Source organism: Cydia splendana, chromosome 12 (assembly GCF_910591565.1).
Source record: "Cydia splendana chromosome 12, ilCydSple1.2, whole genome shotgun sequence".
NCBI lineage: Eukaryota > Metazoa > Arthropoda > Insecta > Lepidoptera > Tortricidae > Cydia > Cydia splendana.
The window spans coordinates 13,935,874-13,963,663 of record NC_085971.1 but is presented as its reverse complement, the minus strand read 5'-3'; the positions used below and the strand labels follow the sequence as shown (position 1 = coordinate 13,963,663).

The following is a 27,790-nucleotide window of genomic DNA, read 5'->3' as shown; positions in this document are numbered from 1 at the left end:
TTTCATTTATTCTTTTCTTTCTAAGACGCAATGAAGTCCGTATCAAATTTAATTTGACTTTAAAATATATATCCTTTGGAGAATCACTCAAAATAAATTCAAATAAATATTTAAACAGACTTTAAAAATATTTAGGGACAAGGATTATTTTACCTTATTTATTTTTTAAGATATTTACAAAATACCTTATTAACCACCTCTATAACTGAAATACCTCACCTCTATTAATGGAACCCTCTGTTTTGAGACAGAAATTTATTTGTACCTGGCTAACTGAGAGCCTGGGTAAGTGGAATACCTCTTTAAGTGAGACAAATCTGCTCGTCCCTTGAAGTCTCACTTATCCAGGTTTCACTGTAATATGTACAGTCGTTTTGTTATGTCTGACCATACTCTGGAGTGGTGAATATGTAGGTCATACTGAACAACTTTTACTATAAGGTTGGCATGTCTACGTTTTGGCAAATCATGTCGATGATTTCAATGGAACAGCAGATTTTTTTGCGATTTCGGGGCCGGCGTCATAGTACGTTGTTCAGTATGGCCTACATAGTGTACATATTCACCCCACAGAGTGGTCAGACATAACAAGATCATTTTCTGTATAGGTACTTATTTACTGGGAGGTACAGGTACTGATGGGCCTAAGTTTCAAAAATGCGCAATTTCCACTTATGATAATTTTGGAAACTTCTGATATTTTTGTATGGGGTATTTTTTTTATTCAGAATCCAGAAACAAACGTTCATTTACAATAATGCGTGATAGTTTTCAATATCACATTGATGCATTCAACATGTATTATTCTCGAATGTGTTCACATTTGCTTAACATTTAACCGATTTAAATTGTTTAATAAAGTTTTTGCCTTATGACTGTAAACTAAGATTAAAATAGGTACTATTATGTACCCATATTTACTAACATCATCAAGGTTTACTAAACTACTTCGCCGGTGTATAACATTTGATTTCTACGTGGGCGGGAAAGTGTTGATCTAAAAATATCCCGACACGTGGAAACAGCTGAAAATATCCACGCGAGCAAATCCCAACGACGGACTTTTGCGGCCCGTGAAACATCAAAGCTCGCAATAAAGGTCGCAGTGTTATAGACAGGTATTCATAAAACATCGGTAAAGGTTACATTACGAAAGGGCGGGTTAAGCCCGCAAGCGCTCATAACAAGTCTTGTACCTAGATGGATTAGCGCGGCACCTGCGAGACCGAAGCCGGGCCCGAGCGGCACTGCAGGCCCGGCGCGGCGGCGCGGTCTGCACGCTCCGCGCATGCGTCCTTCCCACTATTAAAAATGAATTTCTGGCTCCCGCACTGAGTGCCGCTCGGCCGTCGCAGCCGGCTCGCGCTTGTTATTTTCGCGTGAGGCCGGGCCGCGCCCGTGACGTGTGTGCTGTGTTGGGTGTTGTCAGTGGATGTGTTGACGCCCGAGCGGGCCCGGATGCGGTGCTAGCGGCCGCGACATGGCGCGCCGCGCCGCCCGCGCCCGCGCCTTCCACTCCCCACCATGAGCGACCTGCAGGCCACCTTCGAGTTCTCCGTGGAACTCTACAAGTTCTACAATGTCGACCTCTTTCAGAGAGGGTGAGGATGATTTTAAACCCCCATTTTCATTCCTAAGTATACCTAAGCAACTATACGGAACGTACAGGACAGGAATGACTGAAAATCAAGTTAAAAACTGAATACAACCTTTAACCTTTTCAGGACACTAAATTACAACTATCTATAGTAGCACTAGCAGGTAATGTAATTCCAACCTAGACCTTTACAAAACACATTATTATCATCTTAATATCAACTTAATTAGCCCTGAAAGGTCCTAGTTACATTACATTGAAATCAAGATAATGCGCTACAAACTTAGCAGCAACAGCTTACTAAGAAATTAATCGAACACCTTGGCAGTGACTATTATCTAGACCGAATCAATAACTCATGAAAAAACACGGGGTAAACTACGTAGACCACATTATCTGTTAACCTAGTTCGGCAGTTACATAACTAGTAATAAACAAGTGTCAGAGGGGTCCTTAGTGCATGTTATGATATGGAACTGTCGGGACTAGTTAGGGAGTTTTGTGGGACCGGGTATTGTTTACGAGATCCCTCGCCCCCGGACCTGAGCTGTCTAACTAGGATTTGCGACGAGCCTGAGCTGCTATCCGCAATATTGTCAAGTCTAGTTTTACGGTTTTTTCAAAGCGATTCGATAAGGTGATTACTCGTAAAGCTAACTCGCTTTGAAAATCTACAACGTAACCATGTACCCTATCTACCCATGAATTAACTTATACATACAAGGTTCGGAACCGGTTCTTTTCTTCATACAAAAAATACCTGTATTATTACGTTCTTTTTCGTTCTTTGGTTTATTATTTCATTTTTGATGGGTCAATCTAATAATATGAAGTCGTTACCCTAAATACATGATTCATTCCTACGGAAAGAGCATACAATTATTAAAAATATTAGGCTATTTTGGGATTTAAAAACAAAACCGGTTCCGAGCCCTGTATACATACATATTACGAAAACAAGATGTGTGTGCCACTTTTTTATCCATTTCCATGCACAGGTTAGGTACCTATTTATCATTACAAGTATGCTTGGTACCTGATAAAATACAATTTATACTTAGGTAGAATACTCTTTATTGACCGGGGCCCATAATTTAACCGTTAATAAAACGTAAAACTTAAGGAAAAAACGATTGATTGATGTTGGAGGCAAACAAAGGGCGATCTTAATGCTGAAGAGCGATCTCTTCCACATAACCCTTGGGCAGTGGAAACAGAGAGTTAATCAAAAAAGTAGGTACCGACTTACGAGCATAGGTAATAATCAAAAATAATGACATCGGATTTTATAAATCTAAGCTATTTAACATTTCGTTTTTATACTGATCATACAAAATGAAGGTAGGGACGGCTGGGACTTTTAATTGACATTTACGTTAAACAAAATGCCCTTTTTGTAGGTATCTATCCCACGCAACAGAAGGGACTAAAATGAGACTGGTCTCATTATAGACCCTTCTGTTGTTGAATGAACGGAATATGTGAATGGGTCACATTGACACATACACACAGAGCACCAAAATTGCCTCTCTAAAGTTAGTTCAGTGTAGTGTGTGTGTAGTGTTTTGGTTGTGACTTATAGGTATGGCCTAAAATCGATCGATAGTTTTTAGGTGTTTCAAAATGAGTTCTCACTAAATATGTTTAACCCAAAATATCCAAATACGAATTGTATGATGTAAGTACAATGCAGCTCGACCATACAGATGTTACACCTATGCATCGATTAAAAAGAAATACCACCTATAACATGAAGGTATTATAGTTTGGCACCTACCTTTAGACTATGTGTAATCGGTGTAAAGCCTGACTTATTAAGGGGCCCACAGATTACCAGTTCGCCGGACGATATCAGCCTGTCAGTTGTTCGGAGCTGTCTAATTTTAAAAAAATGTCTCAAAATAATAGGAACAGTAAAACGATAACCGTTAGAATTAATATTAATATAAAGCTTTTTACGAGTTGGTACCTAATACCTAAGGTTAATTACTTTGGTTGCATGCTACCCATATAACCATTCCAGTCGCAGAATCACAAAGTGGTAACTAAATGTCAGATGTGTCGTAACAGAGTCCACACAATGTGTCTAGAATTGTTTCGAAACAAAGTGTCGTCGCCGTGTCTACACTTTTCCGTAACAAGGTGTCGACACATTTGTGTGCACTTTGCGTGCGGTTTGCGACTAAATCTGACAGCAAATTTGTGACAGCAAATGTCAATATAAAATACCTCTTGAAAACCAAGGTTTGTCAAACTACTATTAGTGTCTCGTGTGCTCGTAATTCTAGTAAGTCATCATGGGCAATGCAAATGATAATAATCGACCGAAACCATATAAACACCCAACACCCGTCAACCTTTTACAGAAAAGTTTTTAAAGAAATTCAATAAGCTACTTAGGTCAGGCAACGAATGCTCCAAAAGTTGTAGAGGGAAATGCTCGGAACACAATTTTTGACTCCGTAACTCGGTTTGACAAGTTAGGAGGTGAACATATCAAAAGTCCCCGGCCGTAGCCCTTGAGCGGGGGGGAGAGAGGGGGCTTTGAAGGTCCCATTTTCCCGTTTTTCGATTATATCTCGGAAACTATGCATCTCAGCGACATGGCCACTTATACAAAATGAAAGTTAATTTAATTTGTTACAAGTTTATTCAGTCAATTTTTTCGAAATGTTGAATAGTTTTTGAGATATCCGCTCTTGAAAGTTTATTTAGGGCTCTCAATTTTATCTTGATATATCTATATCAGTGAAGGTGCTAGGCCGTGTTTGGTATCGTTTTCGTATAAATCTGGGGTGCTGAATCCATTTAAGATATCACATTGACACCATTCCACAAAATAAAAATAAATCTTTTTAGGGTTCCGTACCTCAAAAGGAAAAAACGGAACCCTTATAGGATCACTCGTGCGTCTGTATGTATGTCCGTCTGAATACACAAAATAGTTCTTTACCTATAGATGACAGGAAAACCTATTAGAAATGTGCAGTCAAGCGCGAGTCGGACTTAATGTACGGAACCCTTAATACGCGAGTCCGACTCGCACTTGGCCGGTTTTTTTGAAACTCTTCTTGACGCTTAACCGCTGAACCGATTTCGTTGAAATTTGGTATAGAAATAGTTTGCGTCCCGGAACAGGACATAGGATAGATCTTATAACCAAAATCATCTTTTGAAGGTGTGAAAAGTGGCGTGGAAATTTGTACGGGAAATCAATAACCGCTGAACCGATTTATATGAAATTTGGGATGGTCTACATCTTTGATTTAGTTAAAAATGATGAAAAAACATGACTTCAAACCTAAACTTAAACAGTATTAACTTCAAGAAGTCAATTCTGAATTCCCCCCTACACCTCATTTCACACCTTTAAAGGATGATTTTTGAGATAACTTATTATATCCTGTCTCGGGACTCAAAATATATGTGTACCAAATTTAAATTAAAACTGTTCAGCAGTTTAAGCGTGAAGAGGAGTTTAAAAGAAAGTATTTTAATAAGTTTATATGTTTTTACTTCGGAATGGTGTCAATGTGATACCTTAACTAAATTTGGTACTGCGAATTTATACGAAAACGATACCAAACATGGCCTCGTAGCTTTACTGTTGTAGAAGTCAAAATAAAATTGAGAGCCCTAAATTCTTATTACTTGGCCAAACTTGTGTAGAAGGAAAAGGTAAAATAAAAGTCTTCGGCAGGAATATAAGACACAAATATATATTTTTTTTGCGTTACTATTTCATTCATCAAATATAAACATACCTTGATTATACTATTCTAGTGAGATCCTCATAGATAAACAAAACATTTACTTAAAAAATTACAAGGTCGAAATGTCACGGAACTTGTGAGAGTAATATGTGAAAAATATAAACTTTTATGACAAAAAAAATCTGGACACAATTTAAGAATCACCCAATTGCGTCGAGGAATCATCTGTATTTTTGCTTGTTTCATTACCTCCTCGCTTCTTTTTTGTCCTTTGTATTCTGTAGCAATTTGTTAGATCTGAAAATAAAGATAACTTGCGTCGTCACGGATGTCGATTTATAGGTTTTAGGGAGTGCAGAATTCGAAAACGATGATCATTTTATAATCCAAGATGGCGGCTACGTATTTTGTCATAAAAGTGGAATCCAAAATCGTCATCATTTTCGAAATCTGCGCCCCCTAAAACCTATAAAACGACATCCATGACGACTTTTATGACATAGTGCATGGCCGCCATCTTGGAATCCAAAATAGTTATCATTTTCGAAATCTGCGCCCCCTAAAACCTATAAAACGATATCCATGACGACTTTTATGACATAGTGCATTGCCGCCATTTTTAAATTGAAAATGTTGTCATTTTCGAAATCTGCGCCCCCCAAAACCTATAAAACGACATCCATGACGACTTTTATGACATAGTGCATGGCCGCCATTTTGGATTCCAAAATGGTCATCATTTTCGAAAGCGGGGCCCCCTAAAACCTATAAAACGACATACATGACGACTTTTATGACATAGTGCATGGCCGCCATCTTGGAATCCAAAATGGTCATCATTTTCGAAATCTGCGCCCCCTAAAACCTATAAAACGACACCCATGACGACTTTTATGACATAGTGCATGGCCGCCATTTTGGAATCCAAAATGGTTATCATTTTCTAAATCTGCGCCCCCCAAAACCTATAAAACGACACCCATGACGACTTTTATGACATAGTGCATGGCCGCCATTTTGGATTTCAAAATGGTCATCATTTTCTAAATCGGGGCCCCCTAAAACCTATAAAACGACATCCATGACGACTTTTATGACATAGTGCATGGCCGCCATCTTGGAATCCAAAATAGTTATCATTTTCGAAATCTGCGCCCCCTAAAACCTATAAAACGACACCCATGACGACTTTTATGGCATAGTGCATGGCCGCCATTTTGGATTCCAAAATGGTCATCATTTTCAAAATTGAGGCCCCCTAAAACGTATAAAACGACATCGATGACGACTTTTATGACACAGTGCATGGCCGCCATTTCGGATTCCAAAATGGTCATTATTTTCGAAATCGGCACTCCCTAAAACCTATATATCGACACCCATCTCGACTTTTATGACAAAGTGTTTTGCTACCATCTGCATGCAAGACATTTCTATTATTTTTACGTACAAAAATGGCCCCCTGTCAACTTTCAATCGAGATTTAATCGATAATTTATTCGATTAATATTCAGATTAATTCAATTTCAATCTATGTTAGGTCGACTAAACTAATCGCGATTAAAATTTGAGAATTAACTTTTTTTATTCCATTCGAAGTCGAATAAACAGTTAATCGATTAATGCCCATCTCTGACCACGGCATTTTTACACTTTGAGAATATCTGAAAACAAATCAACACAAGGAGCCATTTTGCAAATCCAGTAACATACCAGTAACTTTGTTATTACTTTTGACAGCGCGTGTCATGTGTCAACACAGAGTCGACACAAAGTCGAAACATTGCAACTACTTTGTGACTGCAATATTTCTCAGCCTTAAACCATATTTATACATCATAATTAACAAGTTTCGTAGTATGTAAAGCGTTATTTCTGTTATTAAAGTATAGTATACGCATCGAAGTACTAAAAATGCTTCAAATAATATAGTTATGAACACAGGCACTGAGAAGTAAACAATTTCATTTCCGGCTAAACTAAAACAATGTGGTGGCGCGTTGATTATATTACACTTAGTTTATCAAATCACTCGAGCAGTTTAATTCCCCATAATAATTTAAGTCATATTGTAATATAAATGCAAACAATATATAATTACGTCTTGTAATCCGTTTAAGAGATGGCGTATTAATGTCACTTATTTTTATTTAAGTATTTTTCCATCTGACAGTTTCCATTTGACAGGAACAAAATGAACGAATGAACGAATGATTTTGGCATAAAGTAGTCGCAAACCCGAAACAATGTGTGCACACGGCGACCACACTTTATGTCACTTTGTGTCATGTGTCGACCCTTCCCCATTTCTGGTAACTGTGTCGACACGGCGACGACTCTGCGACTGGAATTGTGACCGAAACAGACGGTGTCGACACAAGATGTGTCAACACCGCGTCGTAACGGCGACTGGAAATGGTTGTATGGGTACTCGTACATCATGCATTGCATGCGAGCTTCCTTTACGAATAATTTATTTAAAGGTCTTTCAACAATTTACCGCCACTTAAACACGAAGGTCATTCAGACTAAACTAAACTCTAAAATCGATTTAATTTAGTACTACCAAGTAAAATATCTTAAAAGAGAGGCTGAAAATCATATATAAAAGGCGACACGTTTATTTTCAGGCATAAGTACTATAAGTAGATAAGGTAAACGTACTAGTAGGTACTCGACATGGTAATGCCCAATAGATGACACCTTGCTGTCACCTCTATTGACAATCACTTCTGAAAATGGCTGAAGTTTCAAGATGACAATGTACTGATGGGACCGCGCCGAGCACCAGTACGTTTACCTTTTCCAGAAAATTAAAGATCCCCTCAAAAACATTACATGTAAAAAGCTGCAAGTCCGCAATGCAATTCTTCTACTACAAAATGTTTTGAGATGTTATGTTTTAAGGTTTTAACCAAGTCGGCTATTTTAGTCAGTGCCAGGAGGTGTTAAACCGTATCAATAAGATATCTTTAATTTTTAATAGTTACATATAATGACGTACTGTAAATGTTGTTTTTCCGGTATGAAGCGAAATATTTTATTTTGGTTTTTATACAATGTGTGTCGTGATTAGGAGCCCAATTCAGATTTTACTGTTTAGATACTATTTAGATAGATTTTTTTTTATTTATTTTGTATAGTTTGATACGATTTTGACGATTACTTAAGCTGATTGGTGCATGGTCATATCAAAACCAATTCAAAACCACAACATACTTAAATTGGAATTTACTAATTTTAGATATTTGTTTCACCAGGGTTTCACATTTGTTCATTTAACTAATATTGGGTACAAAAAAGGCTTAGGTAATTATATCTTCACCTCTGCATGACCCGGAAGCATATTCTTTTATTTTAATATACTTAGGTTATAAATTTGATCTAAAAAAAAAAAACAAAAAAACTAACTCAACCCATATACGTCCCACGTCCTACGGCTATAGTCCCCACGCTAGCCCAATGCTGATTAGGGACTTCACATACACCTTTGAATTTCTTCGCAAATGTATGCAGGTTTCCTCACGACGTTTTCCTTCACCGAAAAGCTAGTGGTAAATATGAAATGAGATTTTGTACATAAGTTCCGAAAAACTCATTGGTGCGAGCCAGGATTTGAACCCGCGACCTCCGGATTGAAAGTCGGGCGTCATATCCACTCGGCCACCACCGCATTTTTGATATAGTTTTCAAAAATCAAGTCATACGGCTCGATTCGGAAAATGAATTAGATTTCTACTAGATTTCAACAAGTTACGATATGGATAAATTAAAAATATTTGTAAGATAGATATGTCAAATTTGACGTTTCCGCGATTCTGGAGGTCCTCTTGAACGATTTAGACAAGTTATGACTTAGATATCTAAGTCACATCTAGTTGATATCTAATGTAGATCTAGTTGATCTCTAAATCGTCTCTAGATCTTGTGATTATCTCGAAATCCGAATAGGCCTGATAGTCAACAGTTACACTTTTTTAACAAGAAACGTCACTTTAGACACTGCCAGATGTAATTCCAGATGTATCTGTAACAAATCCAGATCAAATTCATAACCCGTTATTACATTCAGAATACGCCTCCCGTTTACTATGAATTATGTCATATTTGACAATGCCTAATTTTGTAAAGGATCACTTTATATTGTAAAGGGGCCCCTTAATTCGTTTAAAACGCGATGGGTGACGTTCGCATGGATTAGCAGGCCAGCCATCAAGGAGGATAGGCTCTTATGAAATACAGCCCATAAAGTATTATCGTAAAAACATGCTGCGGTACCGTAAACTCGATGTTATCCAATACCGCTTAAAGGTCGTATCTCCCTTTATATTTTCAAAGTAAAAGTAATCTTACGGCGTGTAAAATAAGGTTCAATTCGGAGACAAAACAATAGAAAGCTATGAGATTGCGACAAGTCATCGCCGTGATGGAAGCTGCGGTATGATATGGGCGCAAAAAAAAATAAGTCGCACCCGGAAAGTTAGCAAGTTTCACAAAGTCATGCTTATTTGATTCCGTAAAACTTTGGTAGACACTGGTTTTTTAGAGACAAGGTCGTGCTGTATTTCATATTAAGACCGTGGCTTGGTGATTTTTTTTGGTTTGGTCTCAGCTAGTCAGAGTACCTAAATAGCTTTTACGATATAAAACATTGCATTAAGCTTTACCTATTCTTTGTAATCATTATTTTTTTATATTATAAAGTATAAACATTTAAACATAGTTCCTAGTTACCAAATAATTCCTAAGAAATGTACCTATTTGACACACTGTTCACCTGTTAAATTGAGAAGCAATTACTTGCAATAATTTGTTAATATCTTAAATTAGTAAAGTGTCATTCTATGGAACTTGCTAACTATGTAAACAAAAGTTACTAGTTAATTCATCATTCAGAGACAATTTTAATATGGCGGTTTGTTTACATGGTTAGCAAGTTCCATAGATGACACTTTAAATAATTCACACAGAAAAACAGACTATTTTTTTATTCATTTCCACACGAGTTTATTGAACCATATCAACAGCGACCGTCATGTGTCACAGCGCGCTATTTTTACAATGTTTACTGTATTTCAACAACTTAATAAAATCACTTCTCAACTATACCCTTGTGAAACCCGAACTATGCGCCTACGCTTTGGTTTTGTGACCCAATTTCAAAGAAAACAAATATATTGTTTTCTGCGTTAAAATTAGAATTCTCTGTTTTATTTTACGGCGAGGTTGTACCATCGCGTGAATGTTAAGCCATTTAGGATCTTAGCTGAAATGGTTGTCCATACCCTAGGTATGGAATGTGCAATTTAGCTAGAACCCTAAATGGCTCAACAATCACGAAGCGTGATTATACTGTCAGTACTACGTTGAAGAAATTTTAAAATTTACGTATGTGAGCACTCTATCTCTACATAAACGTAGTCAACTTACAATGAAAAATGTTTTTTTGCATTGTGAAAGAAAATACAGATAATATGAGTTTTCATAGAAAATAATTGGGTTTCTTTCCTGCACGTGACATACCGATCGATAAAGTAGCCGGCTTTCTAGCACACATACCTATACAAATATACAAACAAACATTTATTCATTTAATAGTAGAGAGTGACGAAGCGCTAACTACTAATTTAATTAGTGACTGTTACTATTAACTATCCAATAATGACTACATCGAACCAGGAAAAACAATAACAGGCCGCCATGAATTAAACATAACAAATAATGTATTATTCATCACTGGTTCACACGTATGGACGAATAGGCGACATCTCCTACTATTAATAGTTTTCAGGAATTTTTTTATGATAGATAGAATGGAAGATTTTATTCAATCAGATGAAGATCGGGGCAGAAGAAAATTAAACAAACTTACTAAACATGATTCATAAAACCACCCAACTATAGTTCAAAATCTCCTAGCTATTCTCAATTATATCCAAAACATCTTCCTTGTAATTTTAGGCTAAGGAATACAAAAACAGAAAATCGACTTAACCCTTATAGGTGGCGAGGTCAGTGACCTTACTGAATTCAAGATTGATGATAATGATTATAATGAATACCGTATTATGTAGGTAAGCCGCTTAATTGGACTTGAAATTTATCGTAGGTAATACGTCAGACTCGGACCGACATACCTACCATTAACATCATACAGATGTATAGTGAATAATTGTTTTCCTTCGTGTTTTCACGGAAACGTACGAACGTGTTTTGCTGTTTCAATCAGTCTAAGTACAAAAAGTACTGAAGTAGCACGACAAATACAAACGTTTCCGAGAAAATACGAAAGAAAACAATTACGCACTACATCTGTACATATTTTCATTTCTTACAGGTAACCACAGGTAACCGATCTTTATGACCTTTTATTATATTCAAATAAATCTATATTTAGTCCCTATGGGCTTATTTACTAACTTTTTATGTGAAAAAAGAGTACCTATTTACCTAGAGTTACTTTATTTCGAAAAACGAACAACTTTTATGTTCGTTTGACTCAAAATCACTATTGATTAAGAAAAAGAGAAGACGTTAGTATTTCGAATATAATGGGGTAATCAAATGTCAATAGTTTTATTAAAGGCCAATACTACGCGAGAACTGTTTACCAATTTTTGCGTCCATTTTTCAGCTATCACTTAGACACTTACTAATATTCGATAGTGCAACGCGTCCCCAAAACATAATCTCCGACGTCTTGAAACTCATATTATCTATGTTTATAATTATAGTATCACTGTAAGCAGTCATAAGTATATTTACCTGACCCTCTCGACCTATATCAAGTAGGCGGGGCGGTGACAGCGTTTGTTGTCCGTCTATGCTCTATTGTACCTACCTATTAGGTATACGTCGATAATGTATTAATTTAATATAGAACAATTTATTAAGTAAGTATATGAAGATAGTTAAGGGTGGCTTGTAGGTCGATATACTAAAGCCAAATTCTACTAATATTATAAATAAATAAAATAAAAGTAACTCTGTCCGTCTGTTAAATTCAATACCTCTTCACTCTTAAACCGCTGAACCGATTCAGATGAAACTTAACATGGAGATAGTTCGAGGCCCGGATAGACAGTATAGTTTCATCAATCATTCTCTTCATTATTCCAAGCAGGCAAAGTCGCGGGCAGAAGCTAGTTTGCAATAACTCTCACACTTTAAGGGGCCCACTGATGACCAGTCCGCCGGACGATATTGGCCTGTCAGCTAAAAGCAAAATTTGACAGATATTGTCCGGCGAACTGATAATCTCTGGGCCCCATCACCTGGGACTGGTCATCAGTGGGCCCCTTAAAGTGTGAGAGTTATTGCAAACTAGCGTCCGTCTAAGCTAAAGGGGCCCAGAGTCTGGGCCCCTTTAGCTTAGACGGACCCTACCAAATTTCTACAACTCCCTAACTGCCAATTCGAACTTTAAGCTAAGTCAAAAACATTACGGCTAGATACGATATGGATTAGATATGTCAGTGTCAAATGTGACGTTTCTTCAAACAAAAACGTACCTTTTGACACTGACATATCTAATCCATATCGTATCTAGCCGTAATATTTGACATACGTCAAAGTAAAGTTCGAATCGGGCCGTAAATCATTTCCGTGTCCAATAAAATAAATCCAGACAGGATAGCACGACACCGATGACAGTTCGTTTTGCTTTGTAGTGGCCAACAGCACCGAGGTGCGGCAAACCAAACTCACGGCCCGCATTGGTTTGAAAAGTTTATTATTCAAAATAAAGGTTTTATATTTCGGAAAATTTTCGTGTTGACGTGTCCAGTCCAGTTTTTCTTTATTTAAGTATCTACCGTAGATAACCCTAACTTCACCGTTGGTAACTAATTATTATGTAAGTATATAGTAAAAAAGTATTTTTACACAAAATTATATAAACATTGAATAAAGAGAGCTACGTAAAAATAATTTTAAAGTTTAATAAAGTCTACAATAACCTAAGCCCCCAACTTCATCTATTATAACTATTATACTTAAGTATATTTTTTAATTATAGTTCTATTAGAGTAAAATACATTTTGAAAATACCTAGTTGAATTACGAAACGCCTATTATGATACAATTTATAATGGAGTTATGATTTAATTCTAGTTTAAGGCGAAGTTACGTATAAAGGCGAATTTAAGGTATGCAGTTTTTCCATCCCTTATTTTCAATGAACTGAAACATTGATAGTGGGGTTTGGATATATGGTTGTTATGTTAGTTTAAGTTTTGGTTGTCAACAGACGAGACGGTGTCTGCCAAAGGTTGACGACCGTCAGCCGATTGAAATAGACGCGAATCACTGACCTATCTCGCTAGATATGCGACTGTCAATGTGACGAAAACTTTCACAATTTTGGTGCCACATGCAAAAGCCACATACGAATTTATAGAAGTGACATACCGAAATAATCAAAAGCGGAAAAATCGTGTGTGAACATATTTTTCTGGCATGATTAGTATGAAGACTCACTACCCCATTTACCTTACGAGTGAATTGCAAAAAAATTGTGCGTAATTAAGCGCAGTTAAGAAGCTGTGCATGATTAGTCTTAACTTAATTGATTCATTTGTGTTACGAAAAGTAACTATGTAAATTGTATTGTATTGTATTTATTGTACTTAATTCGTACACATATAAGTCTTCAGCATACGCTAACACACTTTCAAGCATCTAACTTAAATAGGAATGGCTTAACTGTGGTATCACAATAGAATCAATTAACTTTAGACTAATTACAGGTGCTTAACTATGTAATTTTTTTTGCAATTCACTCATACACACCCTGTAAAGCGATACCTACACTAACTAACGGCTCAAATATACAACACAGACCTATATAGAAATAGCAAATAGGTCATCCTGTATAAGCCCCGGTTTGCCCCGACAGCGTAATCCGTCTTAACATTAAACACGTGGGGCGAATATAACCGGTCTTAACATATGAAAATTATGAGTTTCCGTCGTGTTTAATATTTTTTGCTTGTTTGACCTAATCCTATTTTGTTCAAACTAGCCTCCGCCTACGACTTCGTCGGCGTAAAAGTCGAAAATATTAAACCTCATTTTCACCCCCTAGTGGATCTACAGTAACTACCATTTTCGGATATCAAAAAGACTAAGGGCAGATTTTTTTTCGTATCGTCTTTGTTGAGAAGCAACATGTAGGTAGGTACCTATTACCTTTTATCTTGAAATGTCATCTTTTAATATCATTAAAATGGATCTGCATCGTTCAGCAGGGGATTTAATATGTATCTAAGTAACTACTATTGTTAAGTTTATACTTAGGTACAAAGGTTAAACCACAAAGAAATAATCGACCCGAATAACAAAACAGGACAACTCCAAAGTCAAATCCACGAACCCTGAATGACCGATATAGTGGCACCACCTTGACGATGTACCTATGTACAATCACCATCAGATATATCGGAGCGGCCAAGGTGCTCAGAAATATCTGAACACGCCTCTATTATGCAGGCATTAGAGTGCGTGTTCCGATATTCGTCAAGGTGGTGCCACTATATCGGTCATTCAGGGGTCGTGGATTTGACTTTGGAGTTGTCCTGTTTTGTTATTCGGGTCGATTAGTTCTTTGGGATTTATCCGTTTGTTTCTTCGCGTCCTCTGTACATTTTGGTGAAAGCTTTTCCAATTAAACATATCTAAAAAAGCATAATAACACAAGTTTCTCGCATCACCCTCTTCTTCGCAGCACTGACACTTCAATAAAATTGAGGTATTTGCACATTTGACGACCGGTCTGGCCTAGTGGGTAGTGACATTGCCTATGAAGCCGATGGTCCCGGGTTCGAATCCCGGTAAGAGCATTTATTTGTGTGATGACACAGATATTTGTTTCTGAGTCCTGCCGGCCTAGCCAAGGTTACAATCGCTATCGCTTCGACAACGAAAAGCTTTAATATGTCTCTCTAACTCTCTTCCATATTAGTGCGACAGCGTTTCGATCGCTACGGAGCGTGAGCGATTGGCATCTTGGCTACGCGGCCTGGTTGTTTTCTATGTATTTAAGTATTTATATATTACATATATCGTTGTCTGAGTACCCATAACACAAGCCTTCTGGAGCTTACCGTGGGGCTTAGTCAATTTGTGTAAAAATGTCCTATAATATTTATTTTATTTACTCATTTAAGGTCCGTCTGTTTCATAGGCAGGTTAACTGTCTACTAGGCTAAGGCGGTCATCAAAATGCCTCTAAAGTTTATACGGGCTCATAACTGTTACAACTGTTACAAGCACGTTACAAGTTACAGTACGACTCTCGTAAACTTATAGGCACCGGAAAGGCACTACCAAGTTAGTCTTGTTCGGAGTCGGCAAGTGGAAGTAAATTTGACGCTCCAAGAGTTTCTGAGTTCTGAGACAACTAGTTGCACAGTATTGTTGTGAGGGTGTAGCGATCGAAGTCATGTGCACGAAACTTTGCTTTGTGAGAATGTGTCATCACAACGTCACGAGATACAGATAAAGCAGTTAATTTCTGATTGGTTTTCGTAAGGAAATCTCAGCAGGTCGAGCATATATTCCACAATACTTTTGATATTAAGTAGGGTTCAAGATGAATTACAAAACTGTAAAGAGTTAGGTGTAGGTACGGCCAAGGAACTTGACTGGTGTGCCACTTGGTACCTTGGTAGTTTTTATAAAAGTTTTCATTTAAGACATTCTATAGGTAAGCATGAAGGAAACAAGAGCTTATTAAGTAAACGTTTTCAAACCGGCTCGTCAGGAACGCCGCCTGTCAGATTATGCGGTAGCGAAATTTCCAATTTCGGCAAGCGGGGGGTAGCTGCATTTCTGCAGAAATAAATTATGCACGGTGCATTTCATCGCGGCGCTCTTGACACGCCGCTGCACTTGATTTCCCGGGAGACTACCATCTATTAGTGGTATTTGCCGTGTTTCCTGATGCCAATCGAGGAATCGGAATAATTGAATTGGTGCTACATTTTTGTACGAGTTTTCATTTGGTTTCGGTCGTTTCAGTAAATGTCTGAGTAAAAAAAGTCAAATAAAAAAGCATTTATGTATTTTCAAGAATACAGGTTACAGAATATGTCAGGGGTCTCCGCACTAGGCTTTGTCTGTATCGCGGGGAACCATGTACAAATTAGCTAACAGAACTAGGTTAAATAGGTACATACAAATAAACTTACTTAATAGTTTAAAACTAAATAGTTGCACAAACATATTGCAGAATATTAAAACTAAAGTGCATTATCTAAAATATCTTCAGTCTCGGCATAATTTAGAGAGGTCAAATATTTGAATAGGAGTTTCTTAACTTCTATAGGGGAGTTAGATTTGAGGTTACAGTGTTTAAGTATGGTGTTATAGGTTGTTACTCTAATAAATACGATCTCCGAACCGTTCAAATGCTTGACAATTTCAGAGTAATCCCTCCCAAAAAGGGTCACAAACAATAAGGTATCAACTAAAATAAATAGGCTGTCAAAGACTAAGGAGATTTGCCTTAATTTTCACAGGTGGATATCGCTTTATCGCTTACTTCGGATACGCAAAACCTCCCCTCATTATGTTACTACCCATACACGAGAGAGAACAAAAGACTGCATGAATCCGATGTATTGTATTCGACTTATTCATCGTCAGTGAATCGATAACGCTACACGGTGTCTTGGTGGGCCTGATTGTTAATAGGCAGAGCCTTTTACACGATAAATTCCTCCCGCATTGAGTAAATCAATCATAACTGCGAAAGGTTTTATAAATATTGTGTAATCGGGGCATAAATGAATAAGTTATATGTATTATATACCGAAAATGAGCTATGTATCTTGAAGAGTTCTGAAACTCACAATGTGAGAGCAGCTCACGACTGGTCGTTATGGAGATCCTTGGGGAGGACTACGTCCTTTAGTCCCCGTAATTCGATATACGATCTCTAACCAGTATTTCTTAATTTCCAGGTTGTACCAAGTCCGCGTGGGCCTCCGCGTGTCGCCGAAGATCCCAGTCCACATCGAGGCGTCGGTCTCGAGCGGCAATGGTGCCGCGCGCACTGGCCGGCCCGCCGCCAACGCCAGTCTCATTGGTGGGCTGGCAGCGTCACGTGCCTTCCAGATAATGTACAGGAACGAGGAGGTCACACTGCGGGACATCGTGCATTTTAGAGCGCATTTGCTTGGTAAGTTGCCGTTATTGCACTTTTAAACCTCGGCAAAAGCGACACGGACTCATTCCGCTCTGCCGCGCCAACGCCAGTCTCATCGGCGTGTTGGCAGCTTCACGGGCCGTCCATGTCCTGTACACTTAGTATTCATAGTCTACCTATGCCATAAACGGAAACTTTTTTATTTCAGTTGACAGCCGTAACCTAAAAGATTCCCTGGAGCGTGCAGAATGGAGCCTCGGCGTAGAACTCTGGTGCAGCGAAGGCGCCCAGTCCAGCACACTAGCTCCTGTCTCCTGCCGAGTGCTGAAGCTGCACTTCCAACCGGCGCAAGGCCTGCACTACCACCTTCCCGTGCTGTTCGACTACTTCCATCTCTCAGCCGTTTCTATCACCATCCATACCAGCTTAGTCGCATTGCATCAGCCTTACATCAAGTGAGTAACGAGCGCTTATTCAATTCGTCACCGTAAGAAACTTACTGTTTTGTTTTATAAGTAGCGTAGGTATGTACATGTATCTGCATTTATACATCACATATCTAATAAGTACTTACTAAATTAGTATACGAGCGCCAATGTATGATGGATGACCTCAAGTTGTCTTATACTGTACGAGAATGTTTACAAATTGTAGCTTACCTACATAATAATTAACATAAATGAAATCTTCATCTGGTAGGTACCTTTAAGTGATCTGTATGCAGCATAGGTTCCTACTTGTCGGAAAAGGAGGCTAATTTATTACCTATTTGCATGTCTGGTCATGAAGGAAAAGCATCATGCATTATGTTCAAAGCTGGTAAGCTATTTATTTTAACCGAATATATTTCGAATTAATAGAATCAGTGCCAGCATATATTATGTTTTATTTTATAAGAAAGCAGTTTAAATATTGGGTGAAAAAAACAATCTATTTATTGATATATACCATGGCCTTAAAGCAAAAAATATCATGCTCACTTTACGTGTAAGAGAATTACCAAAATTCGCACAGACGGACAGAACGAAGGACATAGCAAAATTTTTGGAATGTGGAATACAATACAAAGCATACGGCCGGATACGGCTTGCTTGCCTCCATCGCTGTCATTACCTACAAAATATTTATTCAACTATTACTAGGTATTACCGACTCCAGAACTTAATCAGTTTCATAATGAGACAAACGTTCTCAAAAAAAATTCTGGAAAAAGTGTTGAAAAAATGTTATGTTTGTACATAAAGATTTTTTGTTAAAATAATGTGTTTTCGTTTCAGTACTCCTCGCTCAAGCAAACAATGGGGCAAGCTAATGAAGAATGCCGGGTCAAACTTCACCTCGTCAGGGAGCTTAGAGAACATGCTGTTTGGCTCGAGTGCCAAATGTGCCGGCGGAAATTCCAGCAAGATTGCACACGCCAGGTAAATATACTCGTAATGAGTGTTGACTGGGCAAAAATGCAGATTTTCTCAGTGACTCGGGTATTTTTGTGTCAAACTGCATATTTTCAACAATGTGTGTGAAAACTGGGAAATGAGGTTATCCCCCACGCAGTGCACTGACTTTTTGCGGTCTTCAAATGTGTTCATTATCGGTCCACTCCAGTAATAGATAGATTTAATGTGATGTCTATGTCTAGGTTTAGTGAATTTCCTGTGGTTTCCGAAGACAATTAATAAATATAATGTATGTAATGTGTGTATAGTATTATCAACCGGCGTTCTGGTTGTTCCGACATACGCCCCAATTACTTAAGTTATGAATCTTTGTAAATTTTACAGGATAATCTTCTTATTATTCGCCGATCCGAGTGTCCCACTGCTGGGCAAAAACCTCTCCCCTTGATTTCCTCGATCACAGTTTAGTGCCTCCTCGAGCCGGTTGTTAAGGAAGGTCCCACACACGCCCCTCTTCCGGCATCCACTTGGTGGCTATGCTAGCTCCACTATCCGGATGCATGCGGTAGACGTGTCCGGCCTAACCCCATTTGAGCCGAGCAGCTTTTTCGCCTTCGTTAGCAATGTGGGATGTGGGTTTTTGAGCGCAGCGTCCTTTGAACACCTAAAATTCTAAATAAGTAGGCAAATTGTGAAACCCAGTCTTTAGGAGGTTGAAACCGATACTAGTCAGTTTATTAGGTGGATATTGAAATATAAAAGGATGTAGACAAAGACTAAGCAGTCTCATTTTTTTATGTCCAGACAAGTCCACGCGGAAGTGTGCGGCATTCTGCTCGGTTCCTTGGAAGGGCTCCAGAACGCGCTGACCATTTGTGGCTCCACTGGTGCCCTGCTAACTCCTGAGGAGTCATCGTCCAACTCCATCGTCGGTGAAGTGGCCCAGCGTATCAAAGACCTCAGCGACATTGGCAAGGTAATTAAGGTTCTGTCTTATGAAATATTAGAGGGAAAAGAGCAAGCCATAAAATTTGATACGAATACGAATAATACGATACCTTATGTCAGTAAGCAATAATTGCTTGCTCACTGATATTAGATTTCGTACTTAATATCGGCAAGTAGTCAAATTATCGCTTACTCAAATTATCCATTACTGAAACGTCTGAAACGGACAGACACTCGTGTAGGATATTCGTTAGTACAGATATTCTTTGATGTTTTTTGCATGTAGCATAGCACCAATTTTTGCTCAAGTAAAATAACGAATACAAGAACCTGCGGCACTAAGTAAACAATATGATTCCTAGTGCCTGACTAGCAATGCACGCACGAGAACTTTCCAAAGTTGCAAAACTTTCCACATGAGAATTTCTCGGTAACTTCTGAGAATGTTCTCGAGAACGAGAATTTATTTATTTATCGTAGTTTATACCATGAATATTCACGATAGTTTAGGTGTAGTATCCTTACCACCAGAAAATTCCGACTTTTGGTCTACCGCTTCCGGTCAGAAAAATGTATGACGACCCGGCCAAACGGTCAGACCTAGGTGGGGGGTGCTCGACCAAAAAAATGGCCGACTTTTTTTTTTTTTTCAAGTTGGTCCGAGTGCGTTGAGATTTGGCATGGCGGGAGATAGAGGCCTCTAGATTCCTATGACAAAAAAAAAATTTTGGAAAAAATCCAAGATGGCGAAACAATAAATTTCCATGTTGCAGAATGTTCTGAGAACATTCTCGAGAACGTTTCCGCTTTTTGGGAATGTTCTGCAATTTGTACATGGCTATGCCTAACAACCGAATTCCAATAAATGAAAGCTTGACTTCGTGACCCTATTCCTACAATTGAATATTGTAAGTGGCAACCAAAGTTTGAAATTAATCTAGAGTCGAATTACCGCTGATGAAGCACTTAATCTGAGGGCCGATTTTTAAATTTCGACCGCTCGATTTCGTGTATTTCGTTCAATAATATCTCCGGTACCCGGCATTTAAATTCTACTAATAGAATTGAAAACGAGTAGTCAATACCACTCGATTCCTAATTTCTATCGCTCGTATTTCAAAAATTACCATTTCGCTGTTTTCCACCGATTTTCGAGTGACGAAATCGAACGCTCGAAATTCAAAAATCGGCCCCCTGTTCTCACAACCTTAGACCATTATCTATTTTTCTCTTCCTTTCAGAAGTCGGAAGCGGGTGAAGAAGAGGAATGGGCGATGGGCGCAGCGCATGACATCGCGCGATTATGCGCGGAAGTTACGTTGCGCTGGCGCGCGTTCTTACACCACACCTCCGACCGGCCCCACGTGCATCATGCGCTCGCCGCGCGCCACCATGCACTCCGGTAAGCGTATTACCAGCAACTATGGACGATGACTTGATTGCCACTCGATGCGATTTTTTATATAGTCTATTTTATGAATATGTTACGTACACTTATTATCTTGTCTTTCGCTCGCTACTATAGTCAGGTTAATAATTAAGCAAACTCTGCTGCGTTTACACCCCAGTGATTTCTAACTGTTGGCTGTAGTGTAAATGGCCTTGCACTACAACCAATTAATCGCGTCATCTCCAGTTGGGCGACGAATATAACGCATAAGCACCAACCTGCAAAAAAAACGAAAAAATTCGTGGTGAAAACCTTTGAACAGGCCCAAACCGCCAATTAATACCATTCCACCATTCCAGCATCAAACGCTTCTCGGAATGCTTCTTCGTGCTGGACAACCCGCGACACTCGCTGGCGGGCTGCTACGATAGCAACTACCAATCCTACCAGAGCGTGGGTGAGGCGGCGCGTCGGAGCCGCTATCTAGCTTTGCTGCCGCCGCTCCCCGTGCATTGTATTGCATTGGATGGCGATCCACATATCATGCCCATCATTTTTGAAGACCGGTAAGTCAAAAAAAGTAACCTCTGAAATTCGAAGGAGCTACCCACTCATTAGATCTAAACTCAGAAGTCTAACTGTGATTAGACTCGGTAGGTATTAAGATCAATGTGGACCTTGGTAATAAATTAATCGAAAACCAAATGTTGGCTGTTAAAACTGTTATGTATAGGTACGGTCAGCCAAGAAAGTGGTTTACCACTTTTCGACTCTATCATTTGATTGATAGAGTCGAAAAGTGGTAAACCACTTTTTGCTGACTATACAAACATTTTAGAATTCTTACACACCTATTTGGCCGTTCAGTTATTGTGATCTTATTGGGAGTCGCACTCAGTCTGATGAAGAATCAAATATGAAATAAATTAATGTTATATTTTTAATTACAGATACCAGGACACCGCAGAGTTTGCAAGAAGACGTTCATTTTTAAATTCGAATGCGAGTAAATCTGGAAGTGGTAAGTTTTCTTTGCATATCTAATTTAAGCAGTCATAGTAAAAAAAACATCACCATCATATACTGTGAGAATCAGTCTTCAGAGTACTCTGATATTTTTCTGAACCCATTACATTCAGGTATAAAACAGGATATAGATTTTGCTCTCTGCCGATATCAGAATTGTACGTTTCTATTTCAGATCCATTTTTGTGCACAGATCCACTAAGTGAAGACTGTGGTTGTAGTGTCTCCTCGCTGATGGATTCACGAAGGCCTTCATCCGAGGCATCTCGAGTTACGCTCACTCTACCCAAGGCAATCATGGATGTCCTGGAGCCGCAGTTCAAATCACCCAAGTCTAGTAGCGCTGGTTCCAGTGTCGTACAAGCCACGCTCACCATTACCCCCCAAAAATCAGCCAGTGGATCCCCCAAGAGGAACTTAGTGAAACAAGCTGTGCTCGAAATTAATAAAACACCCAAAGTAGAAATCACTGGACGTAATAGATACATCGTGCAGAATAATCAAATAAGCGAGATCCAACTACCGCCTAACAACGCTTTTGCCTCTTGTTCCATTCAACAGGGACAACAAATGTCAAGATACTCCGCTTCCACTCTTTTAGATGTAACCAAAAATAACCACACGTCGCGACAAGGAAAAGATCCGAGTGAGACAAATGAAGTGTTCCATCAGAAACATGAAATCACCAGCGGCGTCAGTACACTCCCCGCTAGACATAGCAAGTCACTAGATCAGTTGAGAGTCGCACAAATGACACCACTTAATAATTCGCAACAAATGCTTGCGAAAAACGTACGAAATAGCTCCAATACCTCTGTAAACTATCCTCCCAAATCGTATCTACCGCCACAGCAAATCAAACCTACCACATTACCGCGTAGCGTCACCACCACCGCTTATCCCACCAACACCACAACTAGATGTGGATCCAAAGGAGACGATTACAGGAGAAACATAAGCGAATTCAGAGAAAAGTACAAAAATCCATTTAATCCAAATATACAACCACCTCATGGAATAAACAATGAAGTATTTCATAACGTAGGATATAAGTACGACGGTCGAACGAATCCTAACCAAGTTTACGGTTATACTTTCGGTAATCAGGGTACTCCGCAAGTGAATAATATAATTCGTAATCCTTTAGAATTTCAAAGAGGCTATAGTGTAAATTTACCCCGTCCTATGTTGCCTCCACGTAATTCATATCCACCGGTTAGTGGAAAAAACCAAGTGACTGATCAGACTAGCTTAGTTTCTAACAAACATGTTCATAGATCTAACTCTACTCATGTCTTTCATCAAAATATGGAGAACCCGCAAATTGATATCGAAGCGGCTAGGAATCAACTGCGACATGAATTAAACTATTACCTGCAAAAAGGCGACTGGAGCTACGATTTCAATACCGGTAGTTTAATTCAGAACTACCAGAAGAAATCGAGTAAAAGTAGTGACGATAGCGGATTTGTAATGACATTAGACAGAAGCAGTGACGGGACTTCAAAATCGACCTACTCGAAAACCCCACCGTCAACACCGCATTCAACAATGCCATCAGTGAGGCATAAGAAGAGCCGGTCTAAAGAATCAAAACTGAATCATGGCACGAAAGAAAACTCAAAAGTGAATTCAAGTCGAGATTCTTTGAACAGTCATCATTCTATTAGATCAAGGGACAGTGCTAAGTCAGACCGACAGTGCAAATCGGATCGCAGCACGCCGAAGTCTGATCGAGGAACGCCACGATCAGGTAAAGCGACTCCTAAATCAGGGGCCATTACTCCCAGATCTGGTTTAGCAACTCCAAAATCAGGACGACAAACACCCAAGTCCGGTATAGCCACGCCGAAAAGTGGTAGATCTAGTGGAAAACCAGAAAAACGTTCGAAACATAAACCTTCTGAGAAGATGACCCAACTAATGTCTGAAGCCGCGTCATCTTCCAGCAGCGATAGTATACCGTTTGAACTAAGAAGATTGGAATCGTCAGCAAGTGTACCCTACAGTTTAGATCATGGTCCCGAACTTTTGCGTCACTGCAGAAGTGCTGCTTCTGTATTGGATGAACCAAATATTAATAATACGTTTGGATCTGAATCATTACCAAATTTAGCCCCACCTCCAGCTTTTGAATCACCGCCACTTGATATCGCTGACAAAGACTTTAAAATATTACCACCTGAAAACTTTTCTAATAAAGAAGAAAAGAGAAGCAGAAGCAACTCGACTTCAAGCTTAAGTGAACAGAGCGGATGGGTATCTAGTGGGCGTAGTTCTGGACCTTCAACTCCAGATAACGCTAGTTGTCAATTAAACCAAAATTTCCCTCCTCCTGTGAGTTCAACTGGCTCTAAGGTTTCTAATGATGAAGTTGATGGTAGAAAAGTTGAAAGTGAAACTATCAGCGACTTCAAAAGAACAGTCCTTAACGGTGATCAACTTAGAGAAAGGCTTTTAAAATTAGCAGTTAAAGTAGCACAGGCTAATCCTAATGAAAAAATTGAATGCTGTGATAAAGAAGTGTGCGAAGAATGCACAATTTGTAGTGACTCAATTTGCACGGATAGCCAATGCGAATATAACAAGCTTATGCATAGTAATGGAATAGACGCTGGTTGTAACTCAGACACTTGTACGGCCAGTTGTTTTCAGCAAATGCCAACTAACGTGGGTAAAATTAACCAAAGACATAATTCTTTTAGTGCTATTCAAGGAAAAACTTACAATTGCACGCCTAAAACATCAAATGAAGGGATGGTAAAGAAATCACAAACAATTAGTGACAACTTACATCCATATTTGCGAAAGGAGATATCGCCAAAGTTGTCACAGGAACCAGTGAAGTCAAATCCAAAAGTGAAAAAAGTATTAAAAGACCGAATTGAATACACTGAAAAATTGATAGCGGCCGAAATTAGAAGTCTTACAGTTGATCGTAATTGCAAAAGCCACAAGAAATCAAACGGGGCGGCTGCAGCTGTTCAGAAATATCATAACAGAGCTAGGTCTGAAATTGATCTCGCCCATTTTCAGGCTGAAAATGATTACGAGCATTTACCTCCACCCCAGCAGTTTAGAGATGCCCCACCCCCTCCTGACGAATTTAAGGTAAGGCCAATCATAGTATGTATGTATTTGCAACACATACTTATTTTAAATAAGTACTTTGAGTAAAGAATACATCATTGACCTCAAATTAATATCAATATGTTTTCAGGACCCACCGACAACCAAGTCTCCAAAATTAAGCAGACAGAGCAGCAAATCCTCTACTCCTTCTAAAACGCCTCGAAAACAATCAGTCCAACCCTCAACCCTCGAATTAGATAATCCATTATACCACGTTTGTGAAGGTATTATTGTAATTATAAATATTTCTGTAAATACCATGTTTGTGTATTTCATGTGCTTCTGCTACTAATTAATCTTTTCGGCTTCGCGTCAGGTATTAGAGAGCGCCGAAAACTTAGACCTCTGCAATCGGTCACCTCGAATGGTACTTCTTCGGGTGGCACACTGAATAAAAGCCAGAGTACTGGCGAATTAGCCTCTAGAAACGAGAATGGAAATAACAAAGGTACGCTTTATTGCACTAACACTATTAATTTAGCTCTCAAGCAGCGCTGCCTGCTTTTCATGTCAAAACATAGATCATCACTTTAAAGCACAAATATTGTTGCACCTAAGGAGTAAATGTACTTATGATGTAGAGTAACACAATAAAAAACGGTCCTTATAGTACTTTAAGATTAAAGGGCACCTGTTTTTATTCCATTTCTTGCTTTCTTCGCCTTAATTATTATCTTCGAATTTAAATTCAGAACAACGGGAGAGCAACTTCGTCAGCATCTTCGGATTGGCCGAGTCAGAGCGCCTCTTCGTGAAGTGCAGAGAAGAGTTTAGACAGAGCGTGAAGTATCCAGGTGCTATCTACTCTGACTACACGTTGCCCGTCGAGGGATCTCTGCCGTATTTCCATATCAGTGACGAATACAGGATGTTTAATCCAGAAGGTAAACTTCTCTAAATTCATTTTATACGTCTTGAAATTCTATTGTGCTTTTGACTTGGTCCGCAATAAAGAGCGTAACGCCATGTAACTGCCAGTTTTTTTGTAACTTTGATCCCATGTTGGATTGGCTTTGCTATTATTTTTTTTACTCTTGCGGATTGATACATGTTTGTTACATTCCAGGGCTGCATTTAATTATCTGCGTGCATGGTCTAGACGGTAATGCAGCAGACCTACGCTTAGTGAAGACATACCTAGAGTTAGGTTTACCTGGAGCCAGATTAGACTTCCTTATGTCGGAGCGTAATCAAGGAGATACCTTCTCTGATTTCGACACCATGACAGACAGGTAATGTCCTTAGACATTAGCCGATTCTCCAACTTGAAATCTTCCTGAAAAATCTTTTAGATGTAAATAATATAGAGACTGCATCGTTAACCAAAATTTTCCTTTCCAGGCTGGTTCAAGAAATTATTACACACATACAAAACTCTAACGAGCCAGCTCGAATAAGCTTCGTAGGCCACTCGTTAGGCACAATTATTATCAGGTCCGCCCTGGCGAGGCCGCAAATGAAGCCATTTCTTGGCAAACTACATACTTTCTTGTCTTTGAGCGGACCTCATCTTGGGACGCTGTACAATTCCAGTGGATTAGTCAATGCAGGTAAGATATTTATTTCAGTTACAGATATGAATATCTACAGTAGGAACAGTATTTGTATTTATTATTATTACAAATAGTCGAGACGGTAATAAATATTTTAAATTGTTTAGTTATATCACATAAACTTTCTTGACAAATACCAAAGACTTATTTTTTCTTCCTAGGCATGTGGTTCATGCAAAAATGGAAAAAGTCCGGCTCCCTCCTCCAACTATCACTACGTGATGCGTCCGACCCGCGGCGCTCATTCCTCTACCGTCTGAGCGAGCGAAGTCAGTTGCATCAGTTCAAGCACATTCTACTCTGCGGATCGGGGCAGGACCGTTACGTACCTCTGCATTCAGCTCGCCTTGAGCTTTGTAAGGCGGCCGCGAAGGATACCTCGTTGTTAGGACAAGCTTATAGAGAAATGGTAAGATTAACTTCACTCCTTGAGGGTTTATAATTTTCTCTACCGGCTCAGCAAACGTAGTCAGCTACACCAAGCATATCGGATCAGTCTATACTCCACACCGCTGGTTACCAGCCTTCTCTCACAAGAGGGTTTAGGCCATTGCCCCTTCGCTATGCCAATCTATACCCGATTATATGTACCCATTCCCATTGACACAACAAATTAATTCAATCATTGTGCATTGTACAATTAGTAATAAAATTATTGTAAGTATTTATTTATTATACTTTCTTGTTTAATCCCCAGGTACACAACATGGTCTCTCCACTAGCATCGCGCGCATCCTCCGTGTCCGTGGTCCGATACGACGTTCAGCACGCGTTACCCCACACCGCTAGCGCACTGGTCGGCCGAGCGGCACACATCGCTGCCCTCGACTCTGATCTGTTTATCGAGAAGTTCTTACTCGTCTCTGCTATGAAGTACTTCCGATAA

At 39.0% G+C, this 27,790-nt stretch overlaps 1 protein-coding gene across 2 annotated transcripts; it reads left to right on the top strand.

Annotated features, from left to right (window-relative positions):
• Nucleotides 1-917: 917 nt before the first annotated feature.
• On the top strand, nt 918-27,790 carry LOC134795646 (uncharacterized). Of its 2 annotated transcripts, XM_063767548.1 has the most exons (17): nt 918-1,601; nt 17,274-17,491; nt 17,667-17,913; nt 18,248-18,277; nt 18,736-18,879; nt 19,660-19,831; nt 21,045-21,205; nt 21,553-21,759; nt 22,144-22,214; nt 22,395-25,330; nt 25,440-25,575; nt 25,668-25,799; nt 26,044-26,235; nt 26,418-26,583; nt 26,693-26,901; nt 27,066-27,313; nt 27,602-27,790. In XM_063767548.1, the coding sequence occupies exons 1-17, from the start codon at nt 1,525-1,527 to the stop codon at nt 27,788-27,790; spliced, it is 5,535 nt and encodes a 1,844-aa protein (XP_063623618.1). In that variant the 5' UTR covers nt 918-1,524. The 2 variants fall into 2 exon arrangements, with proteins under 2 accessions (XP_063623618.1, XP_063623619.1); XM_063767549.1 differs by lacking the exon at nt 18,248-18,277.

What these genes read in the sequence shown, in the direction of transcription:
- LOC134795646 (XM_063767548.1), top strand. Translation starts at nt 1,525, where the DNA reads ATGAGCGACCTGCAGGCCACCTTCGAGTTCTCCGTGGAACTCTACAAG. An exon ending in CAGGATGTTTAATCCAGAAG is followed by an intron (nt 26,236 to 26,417) that starts GTAAACTTCTCT and finishes GTTACATTCCAG; the next exon opens with GGCTGCATTTAATTATCTGC. An exon ending in TTCGACACCATGACAGACAG is followed by an intron (nt 26,584 to 26,692) that starts GTAATGTCCTTA and finishes TTTCCTTTCCAG; the next exon opens with GCTGGTTCAAGAAATTATTA.